This window comes from Rana temporaria, chromosome 1 (genome assembly GCF_905171775.1).
Source record: "Rana temporaria chromosome 1, aRanTem1.1, whole genome shotgun sequence".
NCBI lineage: Eukaryota > Metazoa > Chordata > Amphibia > Anura > Ranidae > Rana > Rana temporaria.
In genome coordinates, this window is record NC_053489.1 from 255,315,788 (window position 1) to 255,334,278 (window position 18,491).

Sequence of the window (18,491 nt, forward strand, 5' to 3'; positions counted from 1 at the left end):
TCGTTGGTTCCGCATTGACAAATATTGAAAATTGTATGCACTTGTATTGATTTATGCAATATTCTAATGTCACTCTTTTTTATGAACCAATAAAAACTAATTGAAAAGAAAAAGGCACCAAGTGAATTTCCATCTTTTATTACAGTTCTTGGATTGCAAGATGCTTGCAGTATTTGCGTTGCATAGCAAAAGCTGTAAATATTATGGGTTGACTCGATATGACTGCATTGTAACGAGTCTCAGCTTGGCAGTAATGTTGAAAATACCATCTTTCCCAATTTCTGGGGTTAAAGATGAAGTCATGTTTATTATGCCAAAAGAACAAATGCTAGGTAGGCTAAAATATACCCATAAATATCTGAACATATTTTGGAACTCTCTATCAGCCTGGAACAATGTACTGGTTAATGCTACCCCAACTGGGAAGGTGGCAGATAATTGTTTTCTGTGTTTTTCCTGGTGGGTTCCCTTTGGGTCCGACCCTCCCGGTCCTGTACGCTATAAAAAGGACAGAGGCCCCAGACCCTTGGGTTCAGCCTGGCTCAGTTCTGGTCTGGCCAGTTCTGGCTTACTAAGGGGGCCTGTATCGGCGGGGTCCTCATCCTGTGTACAGGTAGGGAGGAGAAAAAGTTAAAGTGGTTGTTAACCCACTGTGACAACTTCACATAATCCTTTCTGTTCCCTGATGATAGGTGCTCTTTTGTTTTATATAAAAAAAAATGCCTTCTTTACCATATTTCAGAGTGGCTCCTGGCGATCACGTGACCGGCTGTTTCTCTCTTCTCCCCGTCTGACAGCTGCAGTGGGTGGGGCCGAGATTTGCCCGCTGATGTTTGTCAGAGCGAGGGGCGGCTGGTTGCGTGATCAATGGGAGCTGATCTGAAATACGGTAAAGAAGAATTTTTTTTTATTAAACGTAGAGACAGAAGCACCTGTCATCAGGGGACAGAGATGATTATATAGGACTAGAACAGTTATTTTAGAAAAAATAGATGGGCGGGGGGGGGCACTGACACAGTAGTAGACAGGCAGGGAGGAAGAGGACAGAGGAGGACAGGAGAGCTGCGGATGATGGAGGCACGTAAACTGACCACAGTGTCAAGACTCAGTAGCCATAATATACAGTGGTAATTTTAAAGAGAGGAGGGCATAGCCAGGCAGGATCAACCAGATTTTTAAGGTGATACAGGGGGCTATGTGTTCTGTGCTGTGTAACATGCTTTAAAGGAACAGGATATTTTTTTGGTGGGGGAGATTACCAAATGCTTTAAGTGAAGTGCATGCACGGAGCCCACGCTAGGTGCACGGCGGGACCCCATACCATTATTGGGAGTGAGGTAGTGGTGATAGGCTGTACAGGTAGACAGGGCATTGGCTCTGTGTGCCCCTCCAAAATGCACAAGTGACTATGGTAATTTACAGTAACATTAAAAACTTTTATTAGACATCAGTCAGCTGTTCCAAGAAGGTCAAGGGACCCTGTACAAAGTGCCTAGCGTAGCCCAGAACAACCCACCTCAGGGTAGGCCTGATCATATGATCCTTGCTTGGCACCCAACAAGGATGGAAACATGAAGGGCATGATGACCAACCAGCCAACCAACTCTACAAGCCTTTTCTATCATGGGCTGTTTGATAGCAGTTGGTGGGGGCCAAATTCTCAAAAACCCTGCCTAACTTAAATTTCAGCAGTTAAGTTACACTGACTTAAAATTTCTACCTAAGTGCCCGATCGTCAAAGCACTTACCTAGAAATTTCAAGCCGTGTAACTTAAGTGCCGCCGTCGTAAGGCGGTCCTCCTCTCCTGGGGGCGTTTAAAATTTAAATGAAGCGCGCTCCCGCGCCGGCCGTACTGCGCATGCGTGTGACGTCATTTCCCCGACGTGCAGCGCGCGAACGTAATTAACGCCGGGCGGCTTTGAGAATTTCGACGGGACACTAAAGTTGCGACGGGTGAAAAAAAAAAGACGCGCCGGGAAAACAAATAATTATAAAAAAAATGACAGCGTCGCTCAGCATGCATTCCTGAGAGGGAGAACTCCATGCCAATTTTCAAAGAAAAAACTGGCATGGGTTCCCCCCCCAGGAGCATACCAGGCCCTTAGGTCTGGTATGGGTTGTAAGGAGACCCCCCCACGCCGAAAAATCGACGTAGGGGGTCCCCCTACAATCCATACCAGACCCATATCCAAAGCACGCTACCCGGCCGGTCAGGAAGGGAGTGGGGACGAGCGAGCACCCCCCCCCCTCCTGAGCCGTGCCAGGCCGCATGCCCTCAACATGGGGGGGTTGGGTGCTCTGGGGCAGGGGGGTTGGGTGCTCTGGGGCAGGGGGGCCCCCCCACCCCAGAGCACCCTGTCCCCATGTTGATGAGGACAGGACCTCTTCCCGACAACCCTTGCCGTTGGTTGTCGGGGTCTGCGGGCGGGGGCTTATCGGAATCTGGGAGTCCCCTTTAATAAGGGGGCCCCCAGATACCGGCCCCCACCCTAAGTGAATGGATATGGGGTACATCGTACCCCTATCCATTCACCTGGAGGCAAAAAGTAAAAGTTAGTAAACACACAACACAAGGGTTTTTAAATAATTTATTATTCTGCTCCGGATGCCCCCCCTGTCTTCTTTATTAGCTCTATTTCCAGGGGGGGCTTCTTCTTCCGCTCTCCGGGGGTCTTCCACTCTCCGGGGGTCTTCTTCCACTCTCCGGGGGGGGCTTCTTCTTCCGCTCTCCGGGGGGGGCTTCTCCGCTCTCCGGGTTGCTTCTTTCATCTTCTCCCCTCTTCCGCTGTTGACTCGGCGAACCCCGGTTCTTCTCCAGCTGTCCGGTGCCTTCTTCTTCAGCGCTGGCTGCCTGCTATGTTTGTGTGTTAGCTCAATTAGTAACAGGCAGCCGGCGCGGTCTTCTGTGACGTCAGGGTCTTCTGTTCTTCTCCCCTCTTCCGATGTTGACTCGTCGCATCTTGTCGCTGTAATGATGGAAGCGCGCCTTGCATCCCATTTATATAGGCATCACCGTCCCATCATGCTCCGGTAGGTACCCACGTGGTGGGTGCCTACCCACGTGCACCCACCACGTGGGTACCTGCCGGAGCATGATGTAAGCAACTAAACATGGCTTGCTATCAGCCTTTTTTAATACTCTATACACCAGCATGCTGAAGGTAGGAATAGGAGTCAGGTTTGCTGCATGCAGATATGCTAACAAGCTGACAGGAAGAGAGAGCTGCACTGTCCAGTCGTAGTCTGGGGATGGAAAGATGACAGCACTGTATCCCTTCTAGTCTAGGGCCTCATTTAGGCCCCTTTCACACTGAGGCAGGAGCTGCGGTGGCGGTTTAGCGCCGCTAAAAATAGCGGCGCAATACCGTCGGATTTGCCGCGGGATTCGGTATTAACCCCCGCTAGCGGCCAATAAAGGGTAAGTCAGCAGCTACAAATACTGCAAGCTGCTGACTTTTAATATTAGGACACTTACCTGTCCTGTTCACCTGCGATGTCGGCACCCGAAGCCGATCTGTCCCTCGGCATTTGGGTGGAGACGCCGCCATCTTCGGTAAGGGAATCAGGAAGTGAAGCCTTGCGGCTTCACTTCCTGGTTCCCTACTGTGCATGCACGTGTCACTCTGCGCGATCCCACTGGTCCCTGCTGTCTTCTGGGACCTGGGTGTCTCCCAGAAGACAATGGCGGATGAAATAGGTGCCAGACGTGGCATAGGACGCCACAGCGACCTATGCTTGGAAGTGGGAGCAAATACCTGGATTACACAGGTTTTTGCTCCCTCCTCCCCCCTAAGAGGTGCCAAATGTGACACCCGAGGGGGGGGTGGATTCCGAAAAGCGGAAGTTCCATTTTTGGGTGGAACTCTGCTTTAAGCATTCACCTCTACAGACTGCCTGCATGCAGCTTGGGTCGGATGCAGGTGCCATAACAAACACATGCAGTAAAGGTGCCAGCACCTGTCTGAATGAGGCCTGCAAGAGAACATGCAGTTATTCTCCTGGCTGTGCTTTGTCGAAGAGCTGTAAAAATCTCAGGTCTGATTGAAAAAAAAAAAAAAAAAAACTCTGGCAATGTAAACAGCTCCCTTTTGTATATTTCATCTGTGTATTTATATTTTTGCTTGGAAATCGAAATAAGAAAAATAAAAATAAAACCGCATTTGTAAAAGTAAGATGTCATTTATGTGAAAAATTATACATTAGGGAGCAGAGCTATTATATTGCATTATCACTGTTCACTTTGAATAAACTAAATACCTTTTTTTTAAATGACAATTTTTTTAAGTAATTGTAGATGTCATAATTGTATATTGTGGGCCTTCACAACAGCATTGAGAACAACAGTCTTGAATCAGAAGGCGGAAACAACAAACATAAAAGGATCATGTGCGTAGGCCATAATAAAGGTGAATGAATTTAGAGGTTTGTGGCAGGGAAGATTACAATCGGCAGGTCCTGACGGAGAAGCAGGAAATCCAGCTCTACAGGTCTCGCATTGGAGGGTAGTGTAAGCGCTGAGCTGTAGGCTCAGGTGTCACACTATTTTTCAGGAAGTAAGAGCCTGGGCAGAAAGTGAACCAGGTGAGAAGCAGGAAGGTAAGAAGCACCGACTCACAGACAATAATCATACTCAGCTACAGAGAAAGTATTCAGAATTGGCAGAACAGAATGTAAGAGATAAAAACTTTTTACAAAAGTATGATTATATCCCTGTTTTGCTATTTGTATTTGTTCTTGTGTGCTAGGAATTCAAAATGTGCTCATATTTTGTGCTTTCCTCCACAGAATGGGACCTCCTTTGAGGCTGCATGAACTGATTCGAGCCATCCGTAGTGTTAAGACACAAAACGAAGAGAGAGAAGTGATCCAGAGAGAGTGTGCAGAGATCCGCTCTTCTTTTCGAGATGAGGACTCCATGTATCGTGGACGAAGCGTGGCTAAACTGCTGTACATGCACATGCTGGGGTATCCAGCACACTTTGGACAGGTACATTTAAAGGACGGACAATCTGTATAATCTGTACATTGGTCTCAAAAACCAATGTAAACCCATTCCGTATTCAGGGCCAGAGTATACACATATTGGGCCGGATTCAGATACATTGGCGCATATTTCTGCCGGCGTAGCGCATATGAGATAACACAGAGAGGCAAGCACAGTATTCACAAAGCACTTGCTCCCAACGTTGCGCCAGCGTAACTTAAATTCTTCGGCGTAAGCCGGCCCAATTCAAAGTAGGTGGAAGTGGGCGTGATCCATTTAAATGAAGCGTGACCCCATGCAAATAAGGGGCCGAACGAACGGCGCATGCGCCGTCCCGTGGACGTATCCCAGTGCGCATGCTCAGAATCACGTCGAATATACTCCCTAAGATACGACGGCTCAATGCCTACGACGTGAACGTAACCTACGCCCAGCCCTATTCACGTACTACTACGTAAACAACGTAAAATACGACGGTCCATACCTTACCATGACTTACACCTGCTTTATGAGGCTTAACTATAAGTAAGCCTTACGCAAACCGCGTATATGAATGCGCCTGGCGCAAGTACGTTCGTGAATCGGCGTATCTCACTCATTTGCATATTTGCAATGAGGCGGCCAGCGTAAATATGCGCCCAAGATACGCCGGCGTAGGAAAGTTACGTCGGTCGGAGGAAGCCTATTTTCAGGCGTATCTAGTTCTATGGGCACAGCGCATGGATACGACGGCGCACATTTACACTTACACGGCGTATCTGTAGATACGTCGGCGTAAGTGCTACGTGAATCCGGCCCAAAGTGTCCAATTCATGAGAGGGACACATTTCACACAATTAGCTAACTAAGTTTGCCAGGGTCGTGAGGATAATGGAGTGACACATTGCTCAACTTTGGGAATATCTTTAGCTAGATATAGCTACCATTTCATAGCTAGGTATTATTACTGCTTTTAGTATTATTTCTAAGGTTTTATTACCATTGATATTTTATTTATAGAAATTATTACTATCATCTGATCATTTAGCATAGAGAGCTTACTGTACATTATTATTTTTTGCTTGTACAATAAAAAATGTACTGTGTGGAGGAGTTTGGAACCTAATTGTAGCAGGTTAACCTGCAAAAATCTAACTTTCTATGTTTATTCTATCCCTGATTTCAGATGGAGTGTTTGAAACTGATCGCCTCCCCCAAATTTACTGACAAACGAATTGGATACCTTGGTGCAATGATGTTGCTTGATGAAAGGCAAGATGCTCATCTACTGATAACCAATAGCATGAAGAGGTAAGATACTGCACCTTAGCACCCTCCGTGATCATTATGCTGGCCTATCAAATTATAGTCATAAATTTGCAAAAGATCTGACAATAAATGATGCTTTGTAAACATGAAGCACACATACACATTTTAGACATGGCAAACCCTGGGTCCCTAAGTGTCTTCAGTATGATGGGTCAGCATTCTTCAGGAATCATATACCAAATCTTCATTACTATGAAGTGTCTCCATTACCTCACAACCACCAATTCACGACTCTAAACCTGCCCCCTAAAGTTATAACCAAAGATTCTTTCTGGTATTGACAATTTCATACAATAGTCCATGGCAAGGAAGAGCTGACTATACAAAATTGTCAACTCAAGTAATTGGCTTTTGTGATTTTACCATCTTGGGGATATCTGCAATAATCATTTGTATTTGTATACCAAATAATATACATTGATAAAAACTCCACTACTAACACGCTAACTCCACCACTAACAGCTATTTTATTCTGGTCCATTCTTTTAAACTGTAAATAAAGATTTTTTTTTTGTTTTGGATAGAGTGGAGAGGAATTAGAACCTCTATCAGTCTTTACTGCGGTCTGTGACCCTGTTAGGGATCCCCCCCCCTCTATTTGTCCTGTTTAGTATTATAATTGAAAGTGAAAGAAAAACACAAATTTTGAGTTCACACTGGAACAGTAATAGAGGTAAAATCTTCCAATCTTCCATCTTCTGGTGACTCTGGTGACACCTCTGGTGACACCCGAGATTCCCTCACTTTGGAGGAATTATCTCTCACTTCCTGTTTTGGTGAAGAGAAATCTACCCAATGGGACAGATGGCAAAAAAAACTGGCAGGGGTTATAATCCTGTGACTGTTGGTGATTAACTAATGCACTACCAGTTCAAATCTAGTGCCTTACACACATAACAAATACTGCCCCAAAAATTTGGGAAATGGAAAATAAAAAATGTGTTTGGGTTGTATTCACACAATTCATATACATTATAAATGGAATCAGCGCTCCGGTTCCCGTCTCTATATAAGATACGTGTTAATATTATAAGCCTTAAAGCGGGAGTTCCGCGGGAAAACATTTTTTTTTTAAATACTTTTTTGTAACGCTGATGGTACAAAGAAAATTGTACTCACCAGTCTCATTGTCGCAGCCGCTAGCAGGACGATTTCCCCCAAAACTATATTTTATAAAAATTTATGATGGACATTGCCATCTTAACTGCGGCCACTCTGAAGCCCTCCTGTCTAATCTTCCGGGATGCGGTGAATGCTGTCCCAGCATTCACCGCTCCATCCTGCGCATGCGCAGTGTGACGGCGAGCCACGCCGTCAACACTGCATAGTTGCTAGGACAACGGCCGGCAGCGTCCTGAAAAGGACACTCCCCGCTGTGACTAGCAGACAAGTTCTTGTCTCGTCATCATGAAGAGACACACGTGACCAATCCCCTAATCCATTGCGGTGAAAGCGACATGCCCAGTCCCGCAACGCTAGAACCCAGAAGTGCCTGGTCGAGCAGGCATAAATAAGGTATGGAGATTTTTAAAAAAAATTTAAACAGCCAACTCGTCATGTACATCGGGGGGGACTATTATTTAAGACAAAGTTACTAAATCGGGTGAACCTCCACTTTAACCCCCCTGGCGGTATTCCAGAGTCTGACTTGGGGTCACATTTTTGTGCTGCGATCGGTAACCCCGAGTCAGACTCGGGCTCGCCTCGTTGAATCCACAGGCAGTGTTTACTTACCTTGTCCCTGGATCCAGCGATGCCGCCGCGCTGCGTGAGCGAGCCTCTGTGTGCCGCCGATCTCAGTTCCCTGCGACGTTACGACGCACGGGGACGGAGAACGGCGCCAAATTCAAAAAGGTAAACAAACACATTACATACAGTATACTGTAATCTTATAGATTACAGTACTGTATGTAAAAAATACACACCCCCCCTTGTCCCTAGTGGTCTGCCCAGTGTCCTACATGTTCTTTTATATAATAATAACTGTTCTTTCTGCCTGCAAACTGTAGATTGTCCATAGCAACCAAAAGTGTCCCTTTATGTCAAAAATGGTTTTAGAGCAGCTAGAAAACAGCGATAATAAATTATAATCACTTGCAGAATTGAGCGATAGCGATTTGTGGGGAAATTCGTCATAAAAAAATAAAAGTAATGACAGCGACAATTCTGCAACTGAGCACATTTCAGTGATTTTGAGTTGATTACATTATTGAATAATTTTTATTATAATTATATTATTATTTGTTATAATTATTTATAATTATTTATTATATTATAATTTTGTTTTTAAAAAAAAAATCATACCCGGGATGCCTACTACCTCTTGTTTGTTCAGATTTAGGGTGAGTTATTCCTAAAAATTACAGGCCTACAGTATAAAATGCCAAATTTCCTTGCAAATAATGGTACCGCTTTCAGCACCTAAAATCTGAAATAATCATACCGCTAGGGAGGTTAAGAAAGTGAATATTCCAGCAACCAAAATGAAAAAATAGAATATGAACTAATATTCAAAATATTCACTGCATAGTCAATCGTGTCAGTTCATATAATTAAACATTATGTGACAGTTCATCAAAAAAGTGATGTGAAATCCTTATTGGAGAATTTATTTCAGTGCTTCTATGACCACTTCCCATGCACCACTGTGCTTTCAGTGGTCTTATCTTAGTGATATGATACAGCGCACATGTAATCATATCCAACTTATTGTTTCCAGTTGATGTCCAGAAAAAGGGTCTTGTAGTGCAGCATCCCACTCACTAGGGTACTCGTATCTTGACCATGCTGGTCACTTTAAGAGCGCCCTACCCACTTGATGTATGTTACTCACGTGCTGTTGTTGAAATAAAGAGGATGCCCCAACAGTGTAAAATCGTATAATGACACTTTATTTGTAATTAAAATTATGCTTGCATATAAAACACAGCTCTTAGCATTCAGTGGAGTAAAACTCTTCCTGGTATGACATCACTTCTGGTCTGTAAACCCTCAGGCGCCGGAGGAATTTTGTACTCATTTTGTTTATTGTGTTTTCCACTCCAGGGACCTAGAACATAGCTCCTCTGTAGTGCAAGGCTTGGCACTGTGCACATTGGCCTGCATGGGATCAACTGAGATGTGTCGGGATCTAGCTGGAGAAGTGGAGCATCTTTTAAAAACATCAAATTCCCATGTCAAGAAAAAGGTGCTGCAATAAAATTTGGTGTATTATGAAGGGGAAAGTAATACATCAAACATATGTGCCTGAACAAATGAAAGATCAGGGAGGGTGGGCAAAGAAGAGAATCTTAAAAAGTTATGATCCGGTTTCCATTTCCACTCCATTTTGCAAAAAGATCAATATACTTTGAAACTTTCCTTCTCTAACCAATTCTTTCTTTGCTCATGCTCACCTTTTACTTCTATCGCACCTTCGCTCACCACCACTTCACATCCACAGGCTGTCCTCTGTGCTGTGCACATTATCCGGAAGGTCCCTGAGTTGGTGGAAATGTTTATCCCAGCCGCTGAGGAACTGCTGGCAGAAAAGAGGCATGGTGAGTCTGGTCAAACCTATGGATGCTGCTGATAATATCATGACAGTGTATGCAATCAGAAAGTAGATAAATTGTATGAACTTGGTTTAGTTGTAAGTATGCATATATACAATTAATATGAGCCAGGACATTGACCAATTGGTGTGGGTGTATTGCAGGTGTATTGTACGGAGCTGTACTTCTGGTTACAGAGATCTGCCAAAGGAATCCTGAAGGCTGTAAACGCTTTCGCAAGGTAACTTCAGACTATAATGCGAATGTGACACCATATAATTACTAGAGGTTTTCATTAAGGAAAATGCATAAAGTAAATAAATTGGATGTACATTTTGTGATGTGTCAGTTTGTGAAATAAGTAAAAAAAAAAAATGCTAAAGTTTAATCTGTTAATATTTTGCCTTCCCTGGTTCCTCATTTGCCCCCTAATTAATATGCTAAATAAATATATTAAACCTTTCTGTTTTAATTACATAGCTAATGTCAGACCCAGTGAAATAATTACTGAGGGCCATATTCTCAGAGAAGTTACGATGGAGTATCTCAGGATACTCCATCGTAACTCCCTTTTTTGGCCAGTGTATCTATGCTCCTGATTCTCAGAATCATTTTTGCATAGATACACTTAAGATCCGCCATCTGTAAGTCACTTACACTGGCGGATCTTAAATGCAATGACGCCGGCCGCCGCTAGATGGCATTTACGTGAAGGAGGCATATGCAAATGATCCTTCTACGCCGATTCCCGAACGAGTTCGCGTCGCGTAACCGTCGCTAACGTCGTTTGCGTAAGCGGAAACTTACCCCTGCTATATGAGGGGTAAGATTCCGCAAGTCTCGCGTAGGCCATGTTACGGATGGCGTCGGGTCCCCGTCGTGTTTTTTCGTCGGATACGTCGTTTACGTAAGTCGTTCTTGAATACGACTTTACGTCAATGACGCACACGTCGGCGTCATTGACGTTTTCCGCCGAGAACTGGAGCATGCGCACTGGGCTTTTTGCAGCCCGGCGCATGCCCAGTTCTTTTGCATCGGGGGCGCGCTTCATTTGAATAGAAGACGCCCCCTTGGAGATCCGCCAGGCTACGCCGGGACACTTACACTCCGCTGTCCCAACTTATGGAGAAAGTGGTTGGGGAATACAACACCTGCTCCAGTAAGTTGGGACAGCGGAGTGTAAGTGCCCTAAGCGAAGCAGGCGGAGATTCTTTGAGAATATGGCCCATATAGTCACTTTGCCGCTCTATGCAATGCAGGTGTTCCATCAAATTTTGTAACGTAAGTGACGTTCCGTCACGGCCATCTTGACTGTTTTGATATTAACTTTTAAAAGCAGTGGCAAGCCTACTCATCTCACAGGTTTGCTAATCTGACAGAACACTGCTGTCTTTAAAATTCAACATCAAAACAGTGAGATGGAATTCAAAATCCTGTATTTCACTATATAAGCTCAATTAACTGTGAAATGCAAGACTCTGTTGGGTGTAAAAAGATGTCCGCTTGCCGCCTTTTCACTGTATTCTTACAGTGGCCGATTGCAGGGTGTACCAAGATGACCATGACGGAAAGTTACTTCCGTTACAAAATTTGACAGGTCGCCTAATCTGATGGAACACAAATCATAGCTGTGAGAGGGGCCAGCAGGATGCCTTTATTAGCTTCTATGGCCATTTAAACCCAAAAAAGGAGGTCTGTTCTGAATTATTTAAATATGTATAAGGTGGAAAAAAAAGAAAAGGGGGGGGGGGGGGGGAGATTAATAAGTGGCATGGCAGTCGATACTTGGGCAATACCCCAGTCATGCAGTTATTAGTAGATGATGCAGCATACTTCTAATAATCTATGTGCATAAAAGGTAAAGGGATTGGATTGTCTCTAAATGAGGAGAATGCTTTGCCTATAGTTACCTAAAACACTAGAGTGATGTGTAGCAAGAAATACTAGAACAGATGATAACAAAAAGTACTACCAGAACTATTACGTATTAAGCAAAAGACAGTCCTTATTTTCAGTATCGTCAATATATTTTTTTTTATGGCAAATATTTTTTTTATGTCATCTAGATTCTCCCACTACTCCTACAAAAATTAAGGCAGGTCATGTCCGGTTATTCTCCAGAGCATGCTGTGGCAGGCATCACTGACCCTTTTTTACAGGTAATGTAGGTGCCAACTACAGTGCAGTACTATTTGTGTCATACAACCACATTAATATGTATTCATTTCTTTATATTTATTAATATGTATTAATTTCTTTATGTTTATTTATATGTACAATTTATTTATATTACTGTGCTTCTGGCTACTGTAATTTACTTTATGCTCCAACAAATTCATTTTTTTTATTATATTGTAGCTTGTCAGTTTTTTAGATATAGCAGTCTGTGTGTGTTCCCCATGGGGAGATTCACCATGTCTGTCCTGATGTCACTATGACAGAAAGTAATGGGAAATCAAAGCTTTTACAATTGTCACTGTAACATTAATAGAGAGCAGATCTTCCAATGGAGACATTTAATCTGGTGTCTATCTAAGATGGAGATTTCCTCTCACTTCCTGTTGTGTTTTCTGGACAAGATGTAGAAAGAAATCTCCCCAATGGGACACAGATAAGTACAAACAAAAAAGGACAGCCCCTGCTCTCTTCAAAATAAAAAATAATGTTTGGTTACACATACACAGTACTATGCAAATGTTTTAGATATTTGTGAAAAATGTTGTAAAAGTGAAGTTGCTTTGTAAAATAATTAAATTCATAGTTTATTATTTATTTATTACCAATCTAAATGCATACACAGGGAAAAAAAACATGTAATCAAAACAGTATTTGGTATGTCCACTCTTTGCCTTTAAAATAGCATCAATCACGACCCCAATTTTCAGGGTATATCTATTGGCCATCGTCAATATAAACTGTCCCTATATGCGGACGACCTCTTATTATATGTTACTAAGCCCCACACGTCTATACCAGCCATTATCGAGGCATTTACAGAGTTTGGACTGGCTAGTAACTTCAAAGTAAATTACGACAAAACTGAGGCCCTTAACATCTCCCTACCCAAACCTACAGTAACCCAGGTTCAATCCTCATTTGAATTTAAATGGCAGCAACAATCTGTCAAGTATCAGTATTTGGGGTACGTGCCCACGTGTCACCCCCTTTTGGGACAAAGTTCTCAAACTATATGACAAACTTGTAGGTGACAAATACCCCAATGAACTCTGCTTAACAGTCCTATCTATGATTCCGGGGTCATACAAGCAAATCAAGAAGAGCTTAATCCGTCATGTGCTGACTGCTGCACGTTCAGTTATTGCCAGAGCGTGGCGTCAACCTGTGATCCCCTCTCTGGCTGATTGGGCATGTGAAATGGACAGGATCGAACATATTGAAAGGATGCTAGCGTGGGATACCGATAAGAGTGAAGACCACACTATTACGTGGACCGTTTGGTTACACTTCCGGTTCTCTGCTGATTTTGATTCTTTTATAGCGGATACAGCTCCCAGGTGCCCTCTCATGAGTAGCGTGATGTCCCTCTCTCTACTTTTTCGCTCTCCTTACTTCTCCTCCTCCTGTACTTTTATCAGTCTGATAATTTTACCAGTAGATTTACCAATACGTTCAGGCCATATGTGTTGAGCCTTTGTTTTTGTTTTTTGATCGTTGTCTATGCCACTGTTTACAGTGGTCTACTGGTTACCTGATTTATCATTACTTAGCTTATTTCACTTATTTCTGGGTTCATTAAGGTTATTTACCTGACTATGCATATGTGATACATGTTCTTTTGGTGTCCTTCCGATCCTAATGTGGACTTGTACACTCAATAGACAGATATTATTCCTGACCTATGCTTTGTCGAAATGTTTGACAAATGCTTGTAACTCAATAAAACAGATTCAACATAAAATAGCATCAATTTTCCCAGTTACACTTGCACTCAGTGAGGGCCCGTTTACACTAGCAGTTAAACCCTGTGTTTGAGCCACATTTTTATGACCCCTCAACTGCTCCCCCTTTAGCGGTAAAGGCAGTGGTCGGTGGTGTACACATGATGTGGGTGGGATGATTTGCCTCGCATCTGCAGCAGGAGTTATACCCCATCATATTCTACCCGCTGTATGTGACCCATTCAATGCATGCAGTTGCGGTGCAGTAACCTGGCATTTAGGGTATTTAAAGCGGAGTTCCGGCCACAATTTCACTTTTTAAATATAAATACCCCTGTAATACACAAGCTTAATGTATTCTAGTAAAGTTAGTCTGTAAACTAAGGTCTGTTTTGTTAGGTTGTTAAAGCATTTAGACACTTTATAAAATAGAAATTGACTGGGGCCGTCTTAAGTGTGTGCATCATGAAGCCAGACTGTATAACTTCCTGGATTTCAGCCTTGCAAATTTCGCACATGCTCAGTGCTGCACAAGCAGTGTCAGATCAGGTTTCAGCACCTGTGCTGTCCAAGTCACATGATTCTTTGAGACTAGGGAGTGCACAGACTCCTGGAAAGTTACACCCACTACATTCCCAGGAGTCTGTGCGGTGTAGTTTAGGAAGCATTAAGCACCTAGGTGCAGGAAGTGGGAAGATTAACTATTCTGCCTAGCAACAACACTTTGAAGGCATCTAAAAAAAAAAATTCGTAAAGGACTAATGACATTTTTTTAAAACTACTGATGTAATGTTATATTTATGGGTGGAACTCCACTTTAAATGAGAAGTGATACAAGCCTCATCACCGCCTGTAAAATGCTCTCTGAAGACCAATCCAAATGCAGATTGCAATTGTGAATGAGGTCTTAAAGAGAAACTTCAGTCTCTGTCAAACAGCCAGTAGCTTTTTATTTTCTCACCTCTTACCTGTTATGCTGCATTCTTCCGAATTCAAATACTGAGCTGCCCAGTGGATTCAGTGTTGTCCTGTTGCCAATTGCTACTCAGGTGCTATGGCCTGTTTCCCTCTGATATTCCCTCTGATGTTGGGTACCTAGTTGCTTCTAAATGGATCTGGCAGCTGGCCTCTTATAAAGTGCGCCAGGCTCGACCACTGCATGCGCTCCCACTATGCTAGACATTAAAGAAGTTGTAAAGGTTCATTTTTTATTTTCTAAATAGGTTCCTTTAAGCTAGTGCATTGTTGGTTCACTTACCTTTTCCTTCGATTTCCCTTTGAAATGTTTTTTTTCATTGTTTTCTTTGTCTGAATTTCTCACTTCCTGTTCCTCCTCAGTAAGCTGTTCTGGCTGATTAACCCCCATGGATGATGGGGGCAAACTTACTGAGGAGAAACAGGAAGTGAGAAATTCAGACAAAGAAAAAAAACATTTAGAAGGGAAATCGAAGGAAAAGGTAAGTAAACCAACAATGCACTCGCTTAAAGGAACCCATTTAGAAAACAAAAAACAAACCTTTACAACCCTTTTAATGGGGCCTGCAAGTGAAATTGGTGAAAACTTTTGAACAGTACTGTCCTTTAATAGAGTAACAAGGTGCTATGATTCTCACCAGTATTAACCTGCCTGGCGGTATTCCCGAGTCTGACTCGGGGTTAGATTTTCCTGCTGCGAGCGGTAACCCTGAGTCAGACTCGGGCTTGCCTTGCTAGATCCACAGGCACTGTTTACTTACCTTGTCCCTGGATCCAGCGATGCCACCGCGCTGTGTGAGCGAGCGGGACCTCGCTCGATTCACACAGTGCCTCTATGTGCCGCCGATCTCCTATCCCTGCGACGTTACGACGCACGGGGACGGAGAACGGCGCCAAATTCAAAAAAGTAAACAAACACATTATATACAGTATACTGTAATCTTATAGATTACAGTACTGTATGTAAAAAAAACACACACCCCTTGTCCCTAGTGGTCTGCCCAGTGTCCTGCATGTTATTTTATATATTAAAAATGTTTCTTTCTCCCTGCAAACTGTAGATTGTCCATAGCAACCAAAAGTGTCCCTTTATGTCAAAAATAGTTTTAGATCAGCTAAAAAACAGCGATAATAAATTATAATCACTTGCAGAATTGTGCAATAGCGATTTGTGGGGAAATTCGTCATAAAAAAAAAAATAATGACAGCGACAATTCTGCAACTGAGCAAATTTCAGTGATTTTGATTTGATTACATTATTGAATAATTTGTATTATAATTATATTATTATTTGTTATAATTATTTATAATTATTTATTATATTATAATTTATAATTTTATTTTTTTTAAAATGTCATACCCGGGATGCCTATTAGAATCTTGTTTGGTCAGATTTAAGTGAGTTATTCCTAAGAATTACAGGCCTACAGTATAAAACGCCAAATTTCCTTGCAAATAATGGTACCGCTTTCAGCATGTTTTTTCTGAAAGAATCATACCGCCAGGGAGGTTAATGGGGCCTGCAAGTGAAATTGGTGAAAACTTTTGAACAGTACTGTCCTTTAATAGAGTAACAAGGTGCTATGATTCTCACCAGTATTAAAGTCTGCTGTGAAGTAGTTAAAAAAATTGAGAAATAGGTAAAATAATAATACATAGGAGTAAAAGAGAAGAGAACATCACATTGAAAAGTTCTCCTTGTAAAAAAGATAATCCACAGGGAAAAAAAGAGCAGGGAGTATTATCCACGGTTTTTAATTCAAGCCAGTTTCAATGGGTCACTCAACTTGTTATCCGTACTTGGTGGGTATCTATGATAGAGCATATTTAAAGCCCCCGACGTGTTTCCAGTATCATTAATCAGGGGCATAAATACACCTGGAAACTCATAGAAAGGTCAGCGGTTGCAAGCCTACAGGTGAAGGTTCAAAAAAATAATCCTAGTATTGTGGTAATGCATCCAAAAAGAGAAATAGGGGTCAACTGTAAATGCAGAGATCCAGAGGGCAGCTAGGAGATTGTAACCACAGCCCAAAATGGGTCCATCCAAGAGCATGGCCAGCCACAACACTCCAACACCAGGGAAGATGCAGTCTGTTTAAAGCCAAGAGTGTGTTATATTAAACCAGACCTGATCCAAGTGAAAACTGGGCGGCAGCAACAGTACTGCTAATTTATTCATAGCCATCTAATAATTTAATCTAATTAAAGCTCTCTTCACACATTTGATTTTTCCTTTTTGTTATGCCCTTTTGATCAGGTCAGGCTAAATGAATGCACTGCACTGGTTGTCTGAAGCCTCGTACACACGACCGAGGAACTCGACGGGCGAAACACATCGTTTTGCTTGTCGAGTTCCTTGTTAGGCTGTCGAGGAACTCAACGTGACAATTTTCTCCATTCCCGTCGAGGAAAAAGAGAACATGCTCTCTTTTTGGCTCGACGAGTTCCTCGACAGTTTCCTCGTCTAAAAATGTACACACAGCCGCTTTCCTCTGCAAAAAACAAAAACAAACAGCAAGTTTCTTGCTGGTTTTTGCCGAGAAACTCGATCGTGTGTACGAGGCCTGACTTCTCCACACCATAAATCACCATGCTTATTTGGAGTAAAGCGTATACATTCTTGCTTACTAAGGGCTAGATTCACATAGAACCGCCTATCTTTGCGGCGGCGTAACGTATCCGATTTACGTTACGCCTCCGCAACTTAGACGGGGAAGTGCTGTATTCTCAAAGCACTTGCTCCGTAAGTTGCGGCGGCGTAGCGTAAATTGGCCGGCGTAAGCCCGCCTAATTCAAATTTGGATCAGGGGGGCGTGTTTTATGTAAATGTACTGTGACCCGACGTGATTGACGTTTTTCCCGAATTTCCCAGCGTGCATTGCTCCAAAGTACGCCGCAAGGACGTCATTGGTTTCGACGTGAACGTAAATGACGTCCAGCCCCATTCACGGACGACTTACGCAAACGACGTAACTTTTTCAAATTTCGACGCGGGAACGACGGCCGTACTTAACATTGGTACGCCGCACTTATGCCACCATATAGCAGGGGTAACTATACGCCGGGAAAAGCCTAACGTAAACGGCGTAACTTTACTGCGTCGGCCGGGCGTACGTTCGGGAATTTGCGTATCTAGCTAATTTGCATACTCGACGCGGAATTCAACGGAAGCGCCACCTAGCGGCCAGCGTAATAATGCAGTTACGATCCGACAGCGTAAGAGACTTACGCCTGTCGGATCTAACAGATATCTATGCGTAACTGATTCTAAGAATCAGGCGCATAGATACGACGGCGCAACGCAGAGATACGACGGCGTATCTGGAGATACGCCATCGTATCTCCACTGAGAATCTGGCCCTAGGCATCTTTGCCTCAGTGCTTGTGACTGTATGTTGACAACTATTAGCTTGACCAATTTTTTCTCTTTTAGGTGAGACTCCTGCGACTATTTCGAGTGTTAGGACAGAATAATGAGAGTGTCTGTGATGCAATGAGTGATCTGCTTGCTCAGGTTAGTAAGTGGGCAGCACAATAATGGTATTCTCAAGAATGCACAAGTCTTGTACCGCTGGCATGACTTCACTTATTTTTTTCTTTCAGGTGTCCACATGCACAGAAACCCAGTCTAACGCAGGCAACGCTGTTCTGTATGAAACTGTCCTTACTATAGTAGAAACCAAATCTGCAAGTGGTCTAAGGGTAAGTTCTCAGAAACAGATAAATCAAGTTTCCAGAGCTTGTGAATGCATTTATAGCAACCAGTACTGAAACAATTACAGTAGTTC

General features: G+C 43.1%; 1 protein-coding gene across 6 annotated transcripts in view; it reads left to right on the forward strand.

Annotated features, from left to right (window-relative positions):
- The first annotated feature begins 4,488 nt into the window (after positions 1-4,488).
- AP1G2 (adaptor related protein complex 1 subunit gamma 2) overlaps positions 4,489-18,491 on the forward strand; it is a 47,581-nt gene continuing 33,578 nt past the window's right edge. For 2 of the 6 annotated variants that reach the window (XM_040354432.1, XM_040354438.1), the window contains exons 1-9: positions 4,544-4,671; positions 4,787-4,988; positions 6,151-6,275; positions 9,339-9,480; positions 9,736-9,832; positions 9,991-10,067; positions 11,893-11,985; positions 18,137-18,217; positions 18,307-18,405. In XM_040354432.1, coding sequence (XP_040210366.1) covers positions 4,788-4,988; positions 6,151-6,275; positions 9,339-9,480; positions 9,736-9,832; positions 9,991-10,067; positions 11,893-11,985; positions 18,137-18,217; positions 18,307-18,405 — 915 coding nt within the window. In that variant the 5' untranslated portion in view covers positions 4,544-4,671; position 4,787. Of the gene's footprint in view, positions 4,698-4,786; positions 4,989-6,150; positions 6,276-9,338; positions 9,481-9,735; positions 9,833-9,990; positions 10,068-11,892; positions 11,986-18,136; positions 18,218-18,306; positions 18,406-18,491 lie in introns of all 6 variants that reach the window. The other 4 variants (XM_040354413.1, XM_040354419.1, XM_040354410.1 and 1 more) reach the window with 4 other exon arrangements.